Source organism: Myripristis murdjan, chromosome 22 (assembly GCF_902150065.1).
Source record: "Myripristis murdjan chromosome 22, fMyrMur1.1, whole genome shotgun sequence".
Lineage (NCBI taxonomy): Eukaryota > Metazoa > Chordata > Actinopteri > Holocentriformes > Holocentridae > Myripristis > Myripristis murdjan.
This window is the reverse complement of record NC_044001.1, coordinates 29,260,899-29,279,026: the sequence shown is the minus strand read 5'-3', so window position 1 is coordinate 29,279,026 and position 18,128 is coordinate 29,260,899. Positions and strand designations below refer to the sequence as shown.

Genomic DNA, 18,128 nt, shown 5'->3' with positions numbered 1-18,128 from the left:
GATACATGATCAATCAAGCAAATGTTTGTAAAAATAAGATACTGAGTTTATGTTCTGGCACAATCTCACTAACTAGGTGAGGTGCATTAAATGGCAAGATAACTAAGAATTATAGCATTCTCTTTAATAAGAGGCGCATGTCGGTACCTCTTCTTGTTTCCTGAATTCCACCTCCATCTGCTTGTTTCGCGGCTGGTTCTTGCCAATGCTGTGGCCTGTGATAAAGTTGCTGCTGATGTAAGCCAGCTCTGGGTCCTGCTTCCCTGCCTCTTTAATTAGACTAAGGAAGAAACAGAGACATGGAGTCATGGATAACATGTTAGGGAAACATCAACTCAACTAGCTAACGACAACTAGTATTCCCTGATGTCATCTTTAAATACAAAAGGGTCATTCCATGACTGGGTGAAAAACAAGCTCAGATTATGTATGGTAATAAACTAGTATACAACAGGGGAGAACAACACTGATGGTGCTGATGGCCAAATAAATTATGTAGCCACCACAAAAGGACAAGTGTTATTGTCTGAGTAACTGCTGGGTCGTGATCCAAAAGTGGGAACCTGATAACTTGGGTCCAGTCGGCAAAAATAAATACTTAAATAAAATAAATATAATTAAATAAAAATAGTAACTGTGATAGCCAGCTTGTAGCAATAGAAAACATTCTCTTCATTCTTTATAGCAAAGGAATTAATACCTTTTGCCTGGTTATTGTTAGAAGTAGATATTATTATTAACGCATAATTTCTGTGTAGGAAAAAAATTGTTTTGGGGACCTGAATTAATCTCCAATCCAGGTTGCAATGGGTTTTTTTTAACTGCTTTTATACCCCCATTACACTTTCTTGTTTGTTTTAACAGAACATAAGAGCATTGTTGATAACTGCACTTTTCATTTTGCACAAAAAAATGGACTAACTCTTAAATTGTGGACTGTGACTGTCATATTGGATGCAACCATGATGAAGACGTAGCCCTACCGATTAAGTACAACAGCCGTGTAACGCCTCTCCACAAAGATAATCCCGCACAGAATGTTAGTAAACGGTGAGGGAAAGTTGGCTTCAGGCTTCTCTTTGGCCTCCACCTCCTCATCCTCATCTTCATCTTCAGAGTCACTCCAGGACACGTAGTTGTCCTGGTTGCGGTTGTTGTACCACTCCACACTTTCAAACTGCTGTCGCTCAAATGGTTTGTACTCGTGCAGGATTTCCAGCAGGCGGAGGACTTTAGGTGTGACAAATTTGAGGTCCAGCGAAGCAGGAGAGAAATGCTCCTCGCAAAGGGCATGCACTTTTCGCAGGATCGTGTCAGTGAAGAGCAGGAACTTGCGGTTGAGTTCCTCCTGCTCATGTTTGATGTACTTCTGGAGCTCACGAACCATGATGCCTGCAACCTTGTCAGCACACCAGGGCCCAAGTACAAGCAGCACTGCTCGGCAGTCATTCAGGACCTAGACAAGATAAGGGAGGATTAGTTTGAACTTCAACATGTTTTAAGGGTGTACTCACACTTTTTTGTACTGCCTAAAGCACTGTGATATGCACTTTTCTTCAACTGGCTGCCTCAATTAGTGAACAATACTTACTACCAACCGTCAAAATAAAAATTATTACAGAAATTCAGCAACACAGGAAATATGTCTCATACTGACTCTTTATGATAATAGTGACAAATACTGCCAGCTGTTGTTAGCTGTGTATGTGCCTCTCTCACTAATCTGACAATAACATGGCATGTTATTTCATTTACTTTCACAGTCAAGTGCACAGGAGTGCATTGCACTAATTTTATTTTTTTTTTTTTATTATTATTATTAATATGGTCACAAAATCAGCTGTCATGACATTGCAAAATGTCATGACAAAATAGTACTATCTAGATTTGTGATATTCTCATTCATAATAACTTGCAAAATCAAAGTAAATGCTTGCAGTAGTTGGACGAACATAACAATTCATAGTCACAAATTTATTTCACAAAGACTAAAACTGACAAAATACTTACCTTCAACATAAAGTACAATTTGACTGAATGTCAAAAAAAAAAATCCATGCTCTGAATTTACACTGATAGCTCACAGTATGTTTTGAATTTAAACCGGTATTATGTCCATTCACACCAAGTATGCGTTCTAGTATTTCCTCTAACCTGTTTGGATATGAAGGTGGGATCACGGTCTTCTCTGGCCACAGATATGTTGCAGTCATTCAGGAAGTGGAGAGCTTCATCCAGCTCGGTCTGCAGACGGGAGGAAAGTCCACTTTTGTCCAGGTAGGGGCCACAGTCTAGCACCACTTCCCTGGGCTGAGAGGCATATCTGGAATCGGCGGACATGCTTAGGTTACACCTCATCACAGATACCAAAACACCACTCAAACTAGCATTACCAGCCAACATATCTTGCTATCATTCATTTATATTTACTTGCATTGCAAGGTTAGCTGCAACCTTTTCAAAACCTAGAAAGAATTATTGATCACATATTGTGCTGCAAGCAGGTGTTTGTTCAAGAGGAGAACTAATGCTATGCCATCCTACAGGAGCATATACAAAACAATTAAGTGCAAAATGGATAATCTAGACTGACTTGTTATGAAGATCATCTTTGAACATCTCAAAACAAAAAACTCCAGCGCTGCCTGTAACAAGGAAAGACCGAAGACTCATTCATGGATCAAACAGACACCTTGTAGGCTGAAAAACTATAATTGGCCCATTTGGTTTCAAAGACATACTACACTGTTCTTAACTAGTGTCCGACCAATATATCAGCTGGCCAGTATTATTGCCAAATTTTGGCCTATAAAAGACATATCGCTATTATTGATATCAAGGAATATGTTGACTGGTATGCACTGATATGAACATAATGCAGAAAAAGATGCTTTGGGTAATCAAGAAGCTTATATTTGTTCCTTTTTCTTAACATCACCAGCTTTGATGTTTATTTATTTATATTCATTGTTTTCCTCAGTGTTCATTTCTAGAACAGTTATTTGTTTAAGAAGACAGCCTTCTGAGTACCTGTGCCAACTATGCAAAGGTACTGGTGAAAAATCAGTGCACAATCCACAAAAGATCTATTTTCTTTTAATTCAATTTCAATTCAATTCAATATTATTTGTAGAGCGTCAAATCATTTAAGAAAAAAAAGTTATCTCAAGGCGCTTTACAGAAACCCAACAAATATTGGTCAAATCCATGGACCAAAATCTCCCAAGAGCAAGCACAGGGCGACAGTGACGAGGAAAAAACCCTTTTAAAAAGGGCCAACAACCTCAAGCAGAAACCGGCTCTGGGTGGGCAGTTATCTGCCTTGAGGGGTTTTTGACCTTTCCAGCTCAAAAATTCACTATACTGGCAATCCTTGAATTTTTCCCTTCTGAAAGCGATCTCAGCATCAAAAAGGCAGGGTTTTACATAGGTCACATTTGGACTGAAGATATAAGTAAACTCAAATTAATTGCACTGATATTCATATGCATGACAGATCGCTTTCAGTTCAAACTTAATTTCTACATCAAAATACAGTAAAAATGGGTCTAGGACAGGCAAAGGTGCCATGGAGGACTAAGAATATGCAGATTTTCCTTCCTGACAAAAAAATCGCCCTCATAATTTTCAGTAATTAGTTCCTCTTCCTCTGACTGAACAAATTCTAATCATTGAATCACCAAGTCTGTGTTTGCTTGACATGAAAAGTTGCATGCTCTCTGGCCCTTCATGGCACATGGTTGCCCATCCCTAGTGTAAGTCAGCAATATAATGTATACTAGCTTGCACTACCTGTCCAGGACCACAAGGTCAGTGGCAGTTTCAGCATTGCTCCTCAGGATTTGCTCCAGGTTCTGGATCTTCTGCTCCAGTTCTGACGGGTCACACTTTCCATTTAGAATGGAAGCGGTGAGACCCAGAATCCGAGGTCCAGACGGACAGCCTTCAAACAGCTTAACAGACAAAATGGTTAGATAGGTCATTTATCTTGTATTTTCACTATAGTGGCTACATCAACTGAATAACTGATTAAGTGATTGTCTTAATAAAAACAACAATTTGTAATCAACCCGCCCCTCCACCCAAGTACCTAAAAGATATTAATACTTGTTCCCAACAAACCACTGTTACGGCAGATGGAAATGTAAAAGCTATCATTTCATGTGTGCCTGCTGAAATACTTCTCAATCACCAAGTCTTTTTGACAGAAAATATTAAGGTTTAATCATTACTGTGTTTATTGAGGAGCCAAATGGACTATTATTTATATCTAAGTGTCATGTATTGTTAAAATGTGGTCATTAAATACATACGAGACAGTTGAAATGAGAACCATACAGCTCTCTAACTTGGAGGGATATGCCAAATTCACGATTGCTGTTCTATTTTAAATAATCACTTATTGACACGTTCTCTTTTTGATGCAAGACCACATTCAAAAAGACCACACCAGTGATTTTGCATATTTAGCATAATATCTACAAAATGAGCATACTTCACGTTGCTGCTAATCTTCTCCCAAAGTAAGCAATCATATTTTAGAAATCCATTACAATTTTTCTTATTGTGTTATTTTGTGTATTACTCTCCCTGTCCAAAGACTGGATAATCTTTCTATGAGTTGAAACTGGGCGGAACACATCCAAACAGAAAATAGTCCCCAGGGAAACATTTGCTTGACACAATAAATTATGGATTCTGTGGTTTCAGAATTGCAACGACACAGTTAAGCACAGAAAAACGTTATAAGGTGGGTGTTGCAACCAAAAATTCACATTTAAAAATCAAGGGGTTTGATTATATGTTGTGAAATCTTTAGTACCCTCACATGATTTGCTAAATGGTTTGTGGCGATGTAAAATGTGGGTAACTGTAGTAAACAAACATTCAGAATGACTGGTATGGTCCTTTAACTCAGAATGAGTGTTGCATGAGAGACAGTTTCCCCATCAGACTAAAACCAAGTGACTGATTTGGGCTGTCTGCAGCATTTTTGGCTTGGGACTGACCATACATATGGAAGTAAGTTTGGCTAATGGGAAGCTGGCAGAATTCTGCTCATTTGTAAATTACAACTAGGTCAACTGACTGTACTATCACAGCATGAGCAGCTTTGCTGATGGGTCACTCTATTCTGATTGTGGGCCATGCAACAGGCTATAACTGCATCTGTAACAGAGTTTGGAAATAGGCACATCATGTATTTTTTATTTGCTTTGGCATTCCTTCTCATAACATTGCATTCTTTTTTATGCGTAACACAGCTAGCTCACAAATGAGAAGTAATTAGTGGGGATGAGATTTTTGTATTTGGGAATATCACATTTCGATTTTGATTCTTTAGGTCATAAGTCAATTTAAAATCTGTTCAAGTCATCACACTTACATACTATGTAACCTTATACATGGATTCTAAAGTGCCATTCTGAATTATCTGACCACTTGACTGTAAAAGATATTAAAAACATTGTCCAGAAAAAGACATATTACATGTAATCGAAGACGGCCTTAATTCACAGTGGGCTGTGAAGTATGTATTTGTAAAAGCATAGTTCTCAAAAAATTGCCACAAATTCAATTATGTGTGTGCATAAGCTTAAGCAGATATTTAGTGGCATCTGGGTGGCATCTTGATGGGTAGTCATGATGATTTTGACATGTTAAAGCTCATGAGGCATTGATCACTGTCATTAAAATCTCACACAAAAGATGGACTAACAGCTCCACATGCATGATCTGGCATTGGCACAGTTTTGGCATATGGCTTGGTCTTTCAAATGAGAATGGGGGGAAAAAAATGATTGGATGATTGGTCATCAGTTTATCATCATCATCATCATCATCATCATCAGTTCTTTCATTATCATCTATTAGACCAAGAAGTGAGTGTGTGATGCTGTTTTCATCATTCATGTAAGTCAGATGTGTTACCGGAATACACTGAAATCAAATGACAAGTCTGACAAGTGATGTGCCTTTTATTACCGACGTTGTTTTGAAATCCATAATGAAGACATACACATCTACTTTGAAACTTGAAACTTTAAAAAGAATCCACCATTGACAGTGCAAGTGGACAGACAGTTAAAACGCCATGTACTTTCCATCACTCACACTTCCTTTCCTTTGCGACCCTGAAACTGATTTTGACATTGCCATCTGGCTAGCCATCCTGATACATACATGCTTCTGAGTCTCCTTCTGCTAAGCTTTGATCAAGGAAACAAACATTCATCGCAACACCCATTATACAAAAGGCAAAAGGATTATATAAAAAAGGCAAGCTTATTAGATGACATGCAGATTTGAATTATGTTTAGCTATGTAACAGTGAGAAACATAATTGTATAAGCTCATTCCTTAGACTCATTCATCTTTCACCTTGCAGGCAGCAAACAGGTATGCACCTTTTCAGAGTACCGGTAGCAGGAGCATTAGCGACTATAATCTCACCTTCATTATCTCCCGGTACGGATGGTCTGTGATTGCCAAGTGACACTCATCAAATACCACCAGGTTGATTTTAGACAATGGCAAGACTCCATTCCTCAGAACATGCAGGAATATGTGACAAGTCATGACCAGCACCTGCACCACGGAAAACAGAATTTGGAATGTCACCGACAAGAGAGTATTACTGTCGACAAAGATTACAGTTTGATTCTATCCAATACAAGCTTACTTACATGCTACATATACTTACATACGACATATGAATACTATTTCATTTTGTTTCAATGCTAAGTGTTTCCATCAGGTCTTTGTAACCACAGTAGTAACGTTTAGAGATCAGCTGATAGTCCACTAGTTACCTCCCCCCTGCCAGCCCTGCATGGAGGAGATCTTCATAATGTATAGCACACATTTATTTGGCATTTTTATATGTTATATATGTCAATATACAACATATAAATATACAATATGTCATTGCTGAAAGGAAGCAAAGAAAGCTGAAGACAAAGAACTGTGTTATAGAAAAACATCTTCAAAGACAAAAAAATAGCTTTCAGAGGAGAAAAAGAGACAGATAGACAGACAGACAGACAGATAGATAGACAGATAGATAGATAGATAGATAGATATGATTAATTGGTTACTCAAAAACATAACAGAAAGATTAATTATCAAAATATTTGTAGGATGCAGCCCTATTTCATTTATTGAAAGAACAAACTTTTTAATGATGTTTGATTTTGAGAACGCTAAGCACACCTGATTCTCAATCATCTCTTGGCTCCACTCTTTGTCAGTCCATGCTGAGGTGTCCTCCAAGCTGGTGTATTCGCCCACCTGGAGGTCAGAGTGAGTCCTGACTGCAGCTGCTTGCTGAACCACAGACGAAGCTGAACAATTAAGATCAAACATACAGTCAACACTGTAGGTTATACTCAAATATGCAATCACTTGCAAGATCAAAAGATGTATGCTTTTGAAATTAATTCAAATAAGAAAATATTTAAGGATGCACATATGCCAACTATCAGTGTGAGTTGAAACATGAACATGAACACTGCCATTTCCAGCATTACTCTGGACACATAATTTGCAAGTAGTTACATACTTAATGAGAACATGGAAAACTCAGGCTTTTGGTGTATGTGCACAAGGCATGCTCCAGTCAACCACAGATACCTGTATTGACCAGAAAAACAGTCCTCTTCGCATTTTCTCGGAAGTCTCCACGGATTTGATGGGAGAGCTCTTTTGTTAGGAGTACTGCAATAAAGGTCTTCCCTGAGCCGGTATTCAAGCAGACGATAGTATTGTGTTCAAGAGCTGCTTCAAGAAGTTCTACCTGTAAAGGGAGATTCAGTATCACTGACAATGCATAAAGGACTGAGAGATGCCTTAAAACAGGGTTCTTGCACCATTTTAAAAGTTAAATTTAATGCTTTTTAAGACATTTTTAAGACCTCAACAAATGTAATTTAAGACCCAAAATGTTAACACGATCAAAGCTCACAGTTGGCATTTTCTTTCTTTTTTTTTATTTTGTTCCATTGTGGTAGAGAACAGAGCCAACATACACAAGTTGCATTACGTTAAACACACTGAATTGCATGTAGGAACCTGGGTTTCTGTTATCAGGTAATTACCGGACTTTGTCTGGTAAAATATGCCGAAGTCCGGTGATTTTTAACCCCTCCGGTCAAAATGTCCGGTGAAAGCATTCCCTCTAAGCACAATTTAAATTTTATTAAAACAGTCAATTTCCACATGTCATTTTATTAAAAAAAAAAAAAAAAATAGCATGCGTGATCCCTGTCTCCAGTGTACCAGCAGAGAGAGGTTTTTCTCTGCAGAACCGGATCAAAACAGCGCAGCGAAGTCGCCTGGGGGAGAACAAGGTCACAAGACTGATGCGCACTGCAGGTTGCGGAGAGACACTTGAGACTTTTGATTTTAATTCAGCTGCTGCACAGTTCACTGTAGCGAACATGCGTAAAAAGTAGGCTAAAATGTCCCAAGCCAGAAACATGTTCATGGATTTTTAAGTTTAGTTTTTTTTTTCTTTTTTTTTTGAGTTTTTATTGCATCTGTTTGATTTCAAGTTGGCAGCGCGCCGCGTTATTAAAATGGTATGAGCCAGTCCAGGGGTCCGTTTCATGAAGCAGGTTCAGCAAACTCCGAGTCTTACCCCGAACTCTGAGTTGATCTACTCTGAGATAGGAAACTCTGAGTTTTCGGTTCAAGAACAGCTGATTTCAGTTAGTTTGATCAACTCGGAGTAGTTTCACAGCTGTAAAAAGACAGCGTAAATGAGTCACCATGACGAGTCACCATGGCAACGGGGAAGCGTCGGGCTGCATTTCATTCATACAGCGAGTTTGAACATGTTTATTTATTTATTTATTTATTTTGTTTAAAAAAGTGCAACACTGCTGCAGCGGCAAAGGAGAGGGAGACGGCGTGGGAGAACATTGCTGCTCGGGTCAATGCGTAAGTTTAAATGGAGTCCGTTGCAATCACAATAATATTACTGGGGAAAACTGCTTGAATGGTAGCCTATTAATTTATTTCATTTAGGTGCAATCCCGTGGGGGAGAAGCGCACTTGGCAGCAGCTTAAGATGAAATATAAAAACATTGTCCAAACAGGTAAAACATCTATGCGTAGTCTTATAACCATCTCCCGAGGAATATTTAATTCTCTGTGCAGTAACACTGCACCTTCATCCACGGGATCGCTGTCGAAAGGACATGCCATGTTCGTGAAAAAAAGTCGCCACCTAACTATTAATGGACTTTTAATAAAGGCCTACTGACTGATTTTTTTTTTTTTAAATAACAGACGGCAAAACTAATGCCACGCCAAAACTGGCCTGCTGACTGAATGAATGAGGAAGGTAAATACCGTGTGTGGCTGAAAGAGGACGGACACAGAGAGAAACTCGAGGTTTCATGAGAAAAACCTGGTCCCGACCAGGTTAGTTTCATGGAGTCTGTTACTGCGGTAACTGACCGAGAGCTTAAGTTACCTCCCTCTGTGAAACAGGCTAGAGTTACCCCTCTGTCTCTGCTTTGAGTTACCTCCCTTTGTGAAACGGAAAACTCACTTTCCCGACGTAAGCATCTGTCGCTGACGGTACGTCGCTTAACATCGCGAAGTATCCTATTCGCTGCACGGTAAGTTAATGAAACAAATACACACTGTTTTACGGCGGGCCACAGTGCTTTCCCATCGGCATTAAATGCACCGTCTGGAAATGTAATACCGACAGCAAATTTACGGTAAATTTAATACAATTTAAGACCTTAATTACCCAGCTTTTAATTTAAGACATTTTAAGACTTTTTAAGGACCCGCGGGAACCCTGTAAAAGCAAAACTCATCTTTGGTAGGGTGTATAGTCCACAAGGTATTGAAATATCCTAACTTGTTGGTTGGTGCTCCTGTGGGCTGTAAATCTGTAATAATGCATTTGTGCCTCTAAATTCACTTCCATAGCAAATCAGCTCCCAAAATAACACTTTCAGCACAAACAACCACAAACAAAGTGCATTTTATGTTAATATAAAAAAACTAGTCCTGGTACCCATTTTTTCATGTCATTAAGACTATTGTGAAACCACTATCAGGTTGCTTCTTCCTTGCACAAGGCTACAATGCGAAGGATGCTACCTGGCGGACCTACTTTCCCATTCGAATAGGACAATAACAAGAAGAGGTGTTTATTTTCTTCAAAAAATGGGTACCAGGACTTACATGAACCACTGGCGTTAACCACTTTGCTAGCATTAATATATGCACAAAAGTGCTTTAGAACCTGTTATGCCGCACTATGGAAGTAAATGGAGAGACAAAATCACAGTACCAAAGTTCTACCAAGGTTTAATTTTGCTATAAAAAGATAACTGTCCACGAAAACCAGTATCAAAATATCAATCCCTGATTACAAAAGAGCAGCAATAAATACTGCAAAACAACTGGTTCTTCATGCTTAATTCACAGTGTAAACATGGCTACATATTTATACACATACAGTGGCTGCCTTAAAGAAATCCTTATGCATGCTGTCACCCTTGCCTGATATTTCCTAGGTGTGTAGATGTTATCGTGAATTGCCTCCTGCTGCCATGGCAGACCAAAGAAAGGCCCCATGGGTGAAGAGGCAGGGGTGACAAGCTGGAGGCCTGCCATGCTTCAAAGAGGGGGCGGAGGTTGGGGGCTGGGCTCCTCCAGTCGTCCACTTTATCTCATTTCATCCTTTTCCTCTTTTCAAAGTTCACTGGCAGGGGAGACAAGGACACGGTGTTACTGAGCTGTAGACTGCACTGCAACTGCAACTGCAGCTCACTCTGTAAGCTGCAAACAGTGTGTATGTTACTTTATACTTTAAGTGGGAGTTGTTATTGTAACGAAAAGTAATTTCCCCCTGGGGATCAATAAAGTATTCTGATTCTGATTCTGATTCTGATTCTGATTCTGAACCCCCGGCTTCCACGTTGTCTTTGGCCATGCAATTAATCCAGAATGCCTGAACCAACCTGATCAACATCCTCTCTGAAGTCTCTTAGGTGACCACTCCTACCTACAATGCAGATATTCCTCAAATAAAAAAGGAACTTGACCAAAATTTGGAACAAATTCAGAATTGACCAAGATATTTTAAAAGAATTTACAAACTAGAATGTTATTTCACATGGATATGTACCCAGAACAACTTGAGGAGCCTTTGCTGATAGGTTTTACTGTGCAACAAAAACTGACAACAAAAGTTAATAGGTGTTATAGCCTCACAACGACCCATCACCATCCTAAATGCTGAAATAATCGATCAATAATTGTAGACTCAGGAGTTTTCATAAGAAAATCTCTACAGATATGTGACAATAGCAAATCCATAATATAGGCTACTTCATTAAGAGGATACAATTAGCAAACCTTTGATAACTAGGACCTTTAAGACCGTGACTTTCCCTAAATATGTCAGAGCACTTCCATGATTTGAAACTGTTATTCTTTCCTGCATAATAATACTGTTTTCCTAATGGGGTTTAGAGTATGACTTTCACTACAGTTGAGCTGAAAACCACTAACAAGTTGGAAAACGGATCCTGCTACACTCCTATAAAATGACCCACTTGATCACAAAAAATACCAACTATTCCCTGACTTCTCTAGGGAATTTAACGAATTCTGACTTTCCCTGCCTTGAATAAACCACTTAAAATTCAAAGATATTCCAGATATTCAGTGACTAGTGGGACCCATGGGAGAATGAATGATTAGGCCTACCATTAACATTGGACTACTATGAACCACTGGACAAAAAAAATATATATATATATATTTTATAGTTTTAACTGGCTTATAATACAAAAAATTGCAGTGGGTTTCTTGAGTCTGCATAGCAGCACACTAATGAAACCCATTTGTAGGCTATTCCTGTGTTGTGCCCTGGTTCATTTAACCGTGCAAATGTCCCACTTGCTCCAACATGACTGTTGATGTTACCGTGCATGACTCAGAGTCTGCCATTCAAAAACTCATAGTAATATTTTCAGAACTGATGAGATAACAAATGTAAGTTGCAACAATCAAGATGTCATTTTAAATAGTAGTAAAAAAGAGAAGAGAGAATTAGATAATCCTGAGAGACACAAAACCACAGATGAGGTAAGAAGAAGACTTATAGGATAGGTTGCAATATTGCTAACAAAAATATGGTTTCCTGGGAAATGTAACTTCTACTTACAGGTAATGTCTGGGACTTGCTGGGTAAGCAGATAGTGCTTAATCTTGGCTTCATGATAGATGTCAGTCAATCAACTCCTGATGCTCCCCCACATCTCTGAGTGGGGACTGACCTGAGAAAACAAACACACTGCACTGTTACATACAGACATTTCTACAGAAGGCTTACAATAGCGCAACTGTGCAAGTTAGAAATCTGTGATGAAAACATCAAACTAACGGTAACAAATCAGCATCAATAACTGAGACTGTGATAAAAATGCTCTGTGCCTATTTGCCAAAAACGAGAAACTATATCAGAATGTCACTATTTAAATCAGAAGTACATGATGCTTTCAGGCTTGACAGCTTCATGTCAATACACCAATGAAATCAAGATCTTCCTGTGCTCACCATAAATAAGAAGAACATCATAGCATGGCAGCCAGAGAGACAAAACCTCCTACTACCAATATATTGATAATTGTAAACAGTGAAATAGGAGCTCACCTCTACACAAATGGGAAGTGGAAAAGACTGGGGGTATTCCAGCTCTGCAAAAGAGAATCAGAAAAGAAAATGAGAATGCCAGCATTTTGCTGGGGGTGACAGATGCTGATGGAATTGACTACAGCAGAGGCAAGAAGTATTCAGACACTAGACAACGACAGGGCTTTCAACACATTTTTTAAACACAGCCCAAAATGAAGACCACACGACTCTGCAGCGACCACCACTGAGCCACACAGCTGCAACCAATCCCACCAGTCAGCTCGGTTCAGCCAACACAAGCCTTCACTTTAATGGAGTGGCTCACATTTGCTGGTGGTTAAAAACTGGATCCAACCTGGAGCCCAAGCATGGAGCTACAGTACATCCAAGCATTAAATCAAATCTAACCTGATTATTCACTGACTGTGCCAAGAAATAAGTGAAGCAGTTCTGAAATTACTCTCCTTAAACACTCAATACCTAAAACCTGTTTCAAACCAGGACAGAACCACACTAAACTCTTCTTAATACTGGCAGTCTCAACATTTCACATGTTCAAAGAGACAACAGATTTGCTGGAAAATTCAGGGAGGCTAAAGCCCAGTATGCCTTTAACATAAATGTAAAATCTGTATGGGGCTTGAGTCCAACTCCAGAGATTTCACTCTGCATTTTTAGGGCAGCATTTCCTGTGACAATACTGTGAAGTCACATTTAAGGTATGATTGCAGTTTTATCAATAAATGTGTACATTTCAGTCGATCCGACAAAACACAAAACAAAAGTAGTGTGGTACTATGGCTGTACTCTACTGTATTAAGCAGGCATGCAAACTCATCAGGGGTGAGAAAGGTGAGAAAGATGCAATAATATCAGCTTTAAACTGTGGAGTTACAGTCCCTTTTAGCATTGGAACTTGATGCCACTGTCCAACACCAAAACAACGCCACAACAACTGCACACTAAGGGCCAAAGCTAATGCACTGACCTTAAGAAGCTTCACTGATAAAAACCAGAATAAGCTTCTGTGTTATCAAACCCTTAACACAGAGACTGAACTGGCCAAACACCTGACCACTCCTGAAACCAAACAAAGAACGATTGTAACTTGGGGACCATAGCCTTGAGAAAAGACAAGGACCTTCAATAAGACTAGGTTAAAACCTAGTACATGGTAGGCTGCAACATTTAAAAAGCAGCTGTTTTGACATCAGTTCTGTGAACAGCAGCTGTGCTGGACAGCAGATTTCAAACCCTGATACTTTAAAGAGTGCTGATGTTTTTTCACCATCAAAACACAATCCAACATTGTTTTGATGATGCAGGTCTGCTGCTATGGTGGTTTGGCTATTTCTTTGTTCTGATGGTTACATTTTTGCCTAACATCTTTATCTAGTCTTGGCCTCTTTGGCAAGTGAGCACTTTCTCAATGTGTGACATTACTGTCATGTGCTGTCATCACAACTGTCATTTGTTTCAGAAGGCCTATGAATTAAAATAATAAGGTTAACAGAGTAATAAAGTACAGTCCTGTCTCCATCCCTCAGCTATCTTCTGCATCTTACATTGTAACATGAATTATGAATTAGGTTTAGGACCTTATGCTCCGCTTATGCAACAGGTTGTGTCATTGCATTTCATTTATCATCCTCATTTCCTCCACCTAATTGAAAAAAAGTCAGTGATTCTACTATAACATTTAAAAAGTTGAAAAAAGCCATTTGATTTGTATCACTATGGAATCAGGAGATTAACAGGAGAAATGACCAATCAGGAGCATGGTGTGACAAAGGATTACAAATAGGGAGACTCCCACAAAAAGCGAGAGTGTTGACAGATATGAAAATTATTTATATCAGGGAATCTCTGATTTACGCTAATATTGTGCATGTCAAGCAGCCATTTTGAGTCAGCCTTGCTGCAAATGCACCCCAAAGCCTAAAATCATGGACATGCAGGAGCTTGGCTGTCCCTCTCTCTCCCTCCTGCCTTTGTTAAATAAAATGTGGAATGAGCTGTAGTGTGCTAATTCATGCTTAAAGAGGAACAGCCACTAGGGTCAAACACATGGCCGACGAATGGTAGCCAAAGTCTTTGGTCTGCAGACCAAACGTGTAACCTCCCTCCCTCCCTCACAGCAGTCTCTTACGCTGGTCTGACTCCTGGCCCAACCAAAAAAATTGCCTCATTGTATTTCATTGGTGCGTTCACAAAATATTTACACGAAAAGATCTTTGTTAAAAGAGATTTGATCAATGTCTGCACAGAGAGATTTTTGATAAAACGGCATTCTGATAAATGCCTATATAATAACTAAGTGGGTCCAGACAAATAGAACAGCTAGAACACCCAGGTAAGTTCCGAAAATTACATGTCTTTACTGTAATTCAGTTTTGAACACCGGGTGAAGACGACACTTATGCCATTAGTTATTACCATATGCAAAATTCCAGACGATTATATCTAGTCTCACATCATGACATGTATATAATATCAATATATTGCCTAGCCCTAGATAAGACCACCGAGAACCATGTCAAATATTTGTGCAACATCAATTCTGCCATTCCTGCAGCCTTCCATGATGCTCTTGATTTGTGGCTGTTAGGAGACCTATCACACACGAGGCTTATTACACCAGATACTACGGCAACAACTCAGCATCAACACAGATTCAACAATGTGTTGAATTTACGGTTCTCGAGGGTGAGAACCGTAAAGTTAAGCCAAATTTGTCATGCTGAAAAAACATGAAGAAGCTTTGAAAAGTCGGGCAGCACGTTACAACACAACACTCAGAGAGTCAGTCTGTTTTTTGTGGCATGCTGTGTTTTGCACAATATATTCAAAGCAGGATGCCAATGTGACTTTTCAGAGGAGGGATTACAAAGAGTAAGGCTGTGCTCAGATGAATGAAAAAAGTGAGTGAGTTCAGATATGCCCCAGGACGAAGCGCTTAGCACTGGTCATTGTGATTGTAGTTAAACTAGGGCCCATGTTGTCCTTGGTTTGTATGATGCAGCCTAACGTTTGCACTTGTACCAAGCTTTGCAGCTCTACTGATTTGGGTGTACTGACTTCTGTCTGGAATTGATTATCATGATACCATTAACATGGAAGAAAAGAAATACACAGGGCTATTTCATTTCATCTAATAATATATCTGTCAACATTATACTATGACAGAAGGGGTTACCTATAGCAATTCACTGACAAACTATTCTTTGTGAATTTCAAATTCCACCCACTGGCTGCTGAAGTTCAAGTACAGTTCTGCCCTGTGCTTGGGTCACATAGCAGCATTCCATGGGTCTGGGTGTTGAGGTCACCCCCCATGGTGCGGCACACATGTGAGCTGTAGATTACTTTGTCAATTAAACCTTTCTAGTGAAATTAAATTTTATTAGTGAAATTATTTTTTTAAGTATTGATTCCCTAAAACTCAATGCAGAGTTGCAGTTAAGAGATAGACAAGAGAGATGACTGCTGTGTTTTACTCTATTCTGAAATCTAATTTGAAAAATCATCTGTTCTGTGACTGAGCCTTGGTTTGTGAAACACAATGGAGGGAATAACAAGCTGGCTGAAACTGAAATCAACAACATTCAAAATGCAACCACACAAATGCCTAATGTAGGTAAGTTGCTTTACATCTTTTATGTCCAGGCCAATGTTACAACAAACATGCATATTGCTTCAAAGTGTAGCAAAACTGCAAGCTGCCTAAATCTGTGCAGAGCCTAACATCTAATTGAATGAAGGATGCTACTGAAACCTCCCTCTGCTACTGTCTGACCTATAATGCTAAGTGGTCATCTTTGAAAACAGGTGGTAGGGCTTATACGGTTCATGAATCATATTAATCATATTAATTTGACAGATACTGCAATTTTAATATGATCTGCTATTTTAGCAGGAAATATCATTTCCCTGTTCATTTTCACTGAAAAAGCTGATAAAATGATGGAGTGATTTTTGCTAGGGCCTGTACCAAATAAACATTTTCTCTCACATCTGGAAAATACAACTTGTAGGGCAGGGCATCTTCGTAGCATCATAATATTTTATTTACATTATCACACATTTCACCTTTATCAAGAAAATACAGCTCCTGCAATTTGGATAATGAACTTGCCCATATTGAAATTTCAGTAATATTTCAATGAATTATAAAGTTCTGATAGGTGGTAATAGCGGCATTCAGCTGCATGTCTTTTACCATTAGAGGTCAAAGTTAACACAGTTTTGATTTTGGAGTTAACTTTGGGCTTTTTGTTTCAACACAGGACATCAGCATAGTATACATCTATTATATATAGCTGTAATAGATAGCTGTACGTCTATTATATACACACACACACACACACACACACACACACACACACACACACATATATATATACATACACACACACACACACACACACACACACACACACACATATATATACATACATACATACACACACACACACACACACACACACACACACACACACACATATGTATGTATATATAGATAGATATATAGATATACACACATTGATTCTATGGATATTTTGCAGATAGATTTCATTACACATATAGTCTATGCAAAGGTTTGAAGGTGAAAGGTCTAGATATTCTATAGATATACTATATATGTATCTAGATATTATATATCTAGATATTAGATATCTATATATGTATCTAGATATTCTATAGATATACTATATATACACACACACACATATATGTATGTATGTATATATACTCTTAAGATGTGCATTTTTTTTTTTTTTTTTTTGCTTTTTTCTTATATTTTTTATATTGATCCACTTTATTTTGTTACTTGTGTTTAATAATTTTTCGAATGATATTTATTTCTCTTTCTACTGAAAGGTATATTTTGTGTTGTGTGCTATTGTTCCTGTGCAATGTCTGGACAGTCTTCTGCTCTAACACAAAAATTTCCCAATTTGGGATCACTAAAGTACATTATCTATCTACCTATCTATCTAGTGCAAGCTGCCAGATACATCGAAGTATCAAAAACTGGTGTTGTGTCAAGCAACCATACCTACAATACACACAAATACTGCAAGCTTTATAATGATATTGACTTTTTGCCCCTCGTTGTTCATATCCAGCAGAGGTGGTAAACTAGTTGTCTTGTCTGACCTAGACTGAGAATACACAGATATCCAGATTTCTCCTGAAAACAGGATTGCAGGCAATAAGTCTAACGTCGTTCTAAAAACTGGACCCGTCGACAAAGTTGTTCTGGGGTTTCACGCTCCTTGTTTGAGCAGTAAATATCCTCATACTCCTGGCAGTGAAAGGCTGTAATAGCTGGTTGAAACCTTGGCCGTAACGTTACCAGCAGGGACCATGCTGACTAACGTTAGCTAGCTAACAGGCAAACCTATCCTATTTCGGAGCCACACATGTAACGTTAGCGGGGTTGTTGGGCAGAGCAG

General features: G+C 38.8%; 1 protein-coding gene across 1 annotated transcript in view; it reads right to left on the bottom strand.

Moving 5' to 3' along the window:
* The window catches only part of dicer1 (dicer 1, ribonuclease type III), a 48,490-nt gene that overhangs the window by 29,558 nt on the left and 804 nt on the right, over window positions 1-18,128 (bottom strand). The window contains exons 2-11 of the mRNA XM_030044169.1: window positions 12,688-12,731; window positions 12,200-12,311; window positions 10,528-10,729; window positions 7,633-7,795; window positions 7,213-7,343; window positions 6,454-6,588; window positions 3,793-3,953; window positions 2,155-2,323; window positions 984-1,456; window positions 148-280 (exon numbers count right to left, since the gene is read on the bottom strand). Coding sequence (XP_029900029.1) covers window positions 148-280; window positions 984-1,456; window positions 2,155-2,323; window positions 3,793-3,953; window positions 6,454-6,588; window positions 7,213-7,343; window positions 7,633-7,795; window positions 10,528-10,641 — 1,479 coding nt within the window. The 5' untranslated portion in view covers window positions 10,642-10,729; window positions 12,200-12,311; window positions 12,688-12,731. The remainder of the gene's footprint in view (window positions 1-147; window positions 281-983; window positions 1,457-2,154; window positions 2,324-3,792; window positions 3,954-6,453; window positions 6,589-7,212; window positions 7,344-7,632; window positions 7,796-10,527; window positions 10,730-12,199; window positions 12,312-12,687; window positions 12,732-18,128) is intronic.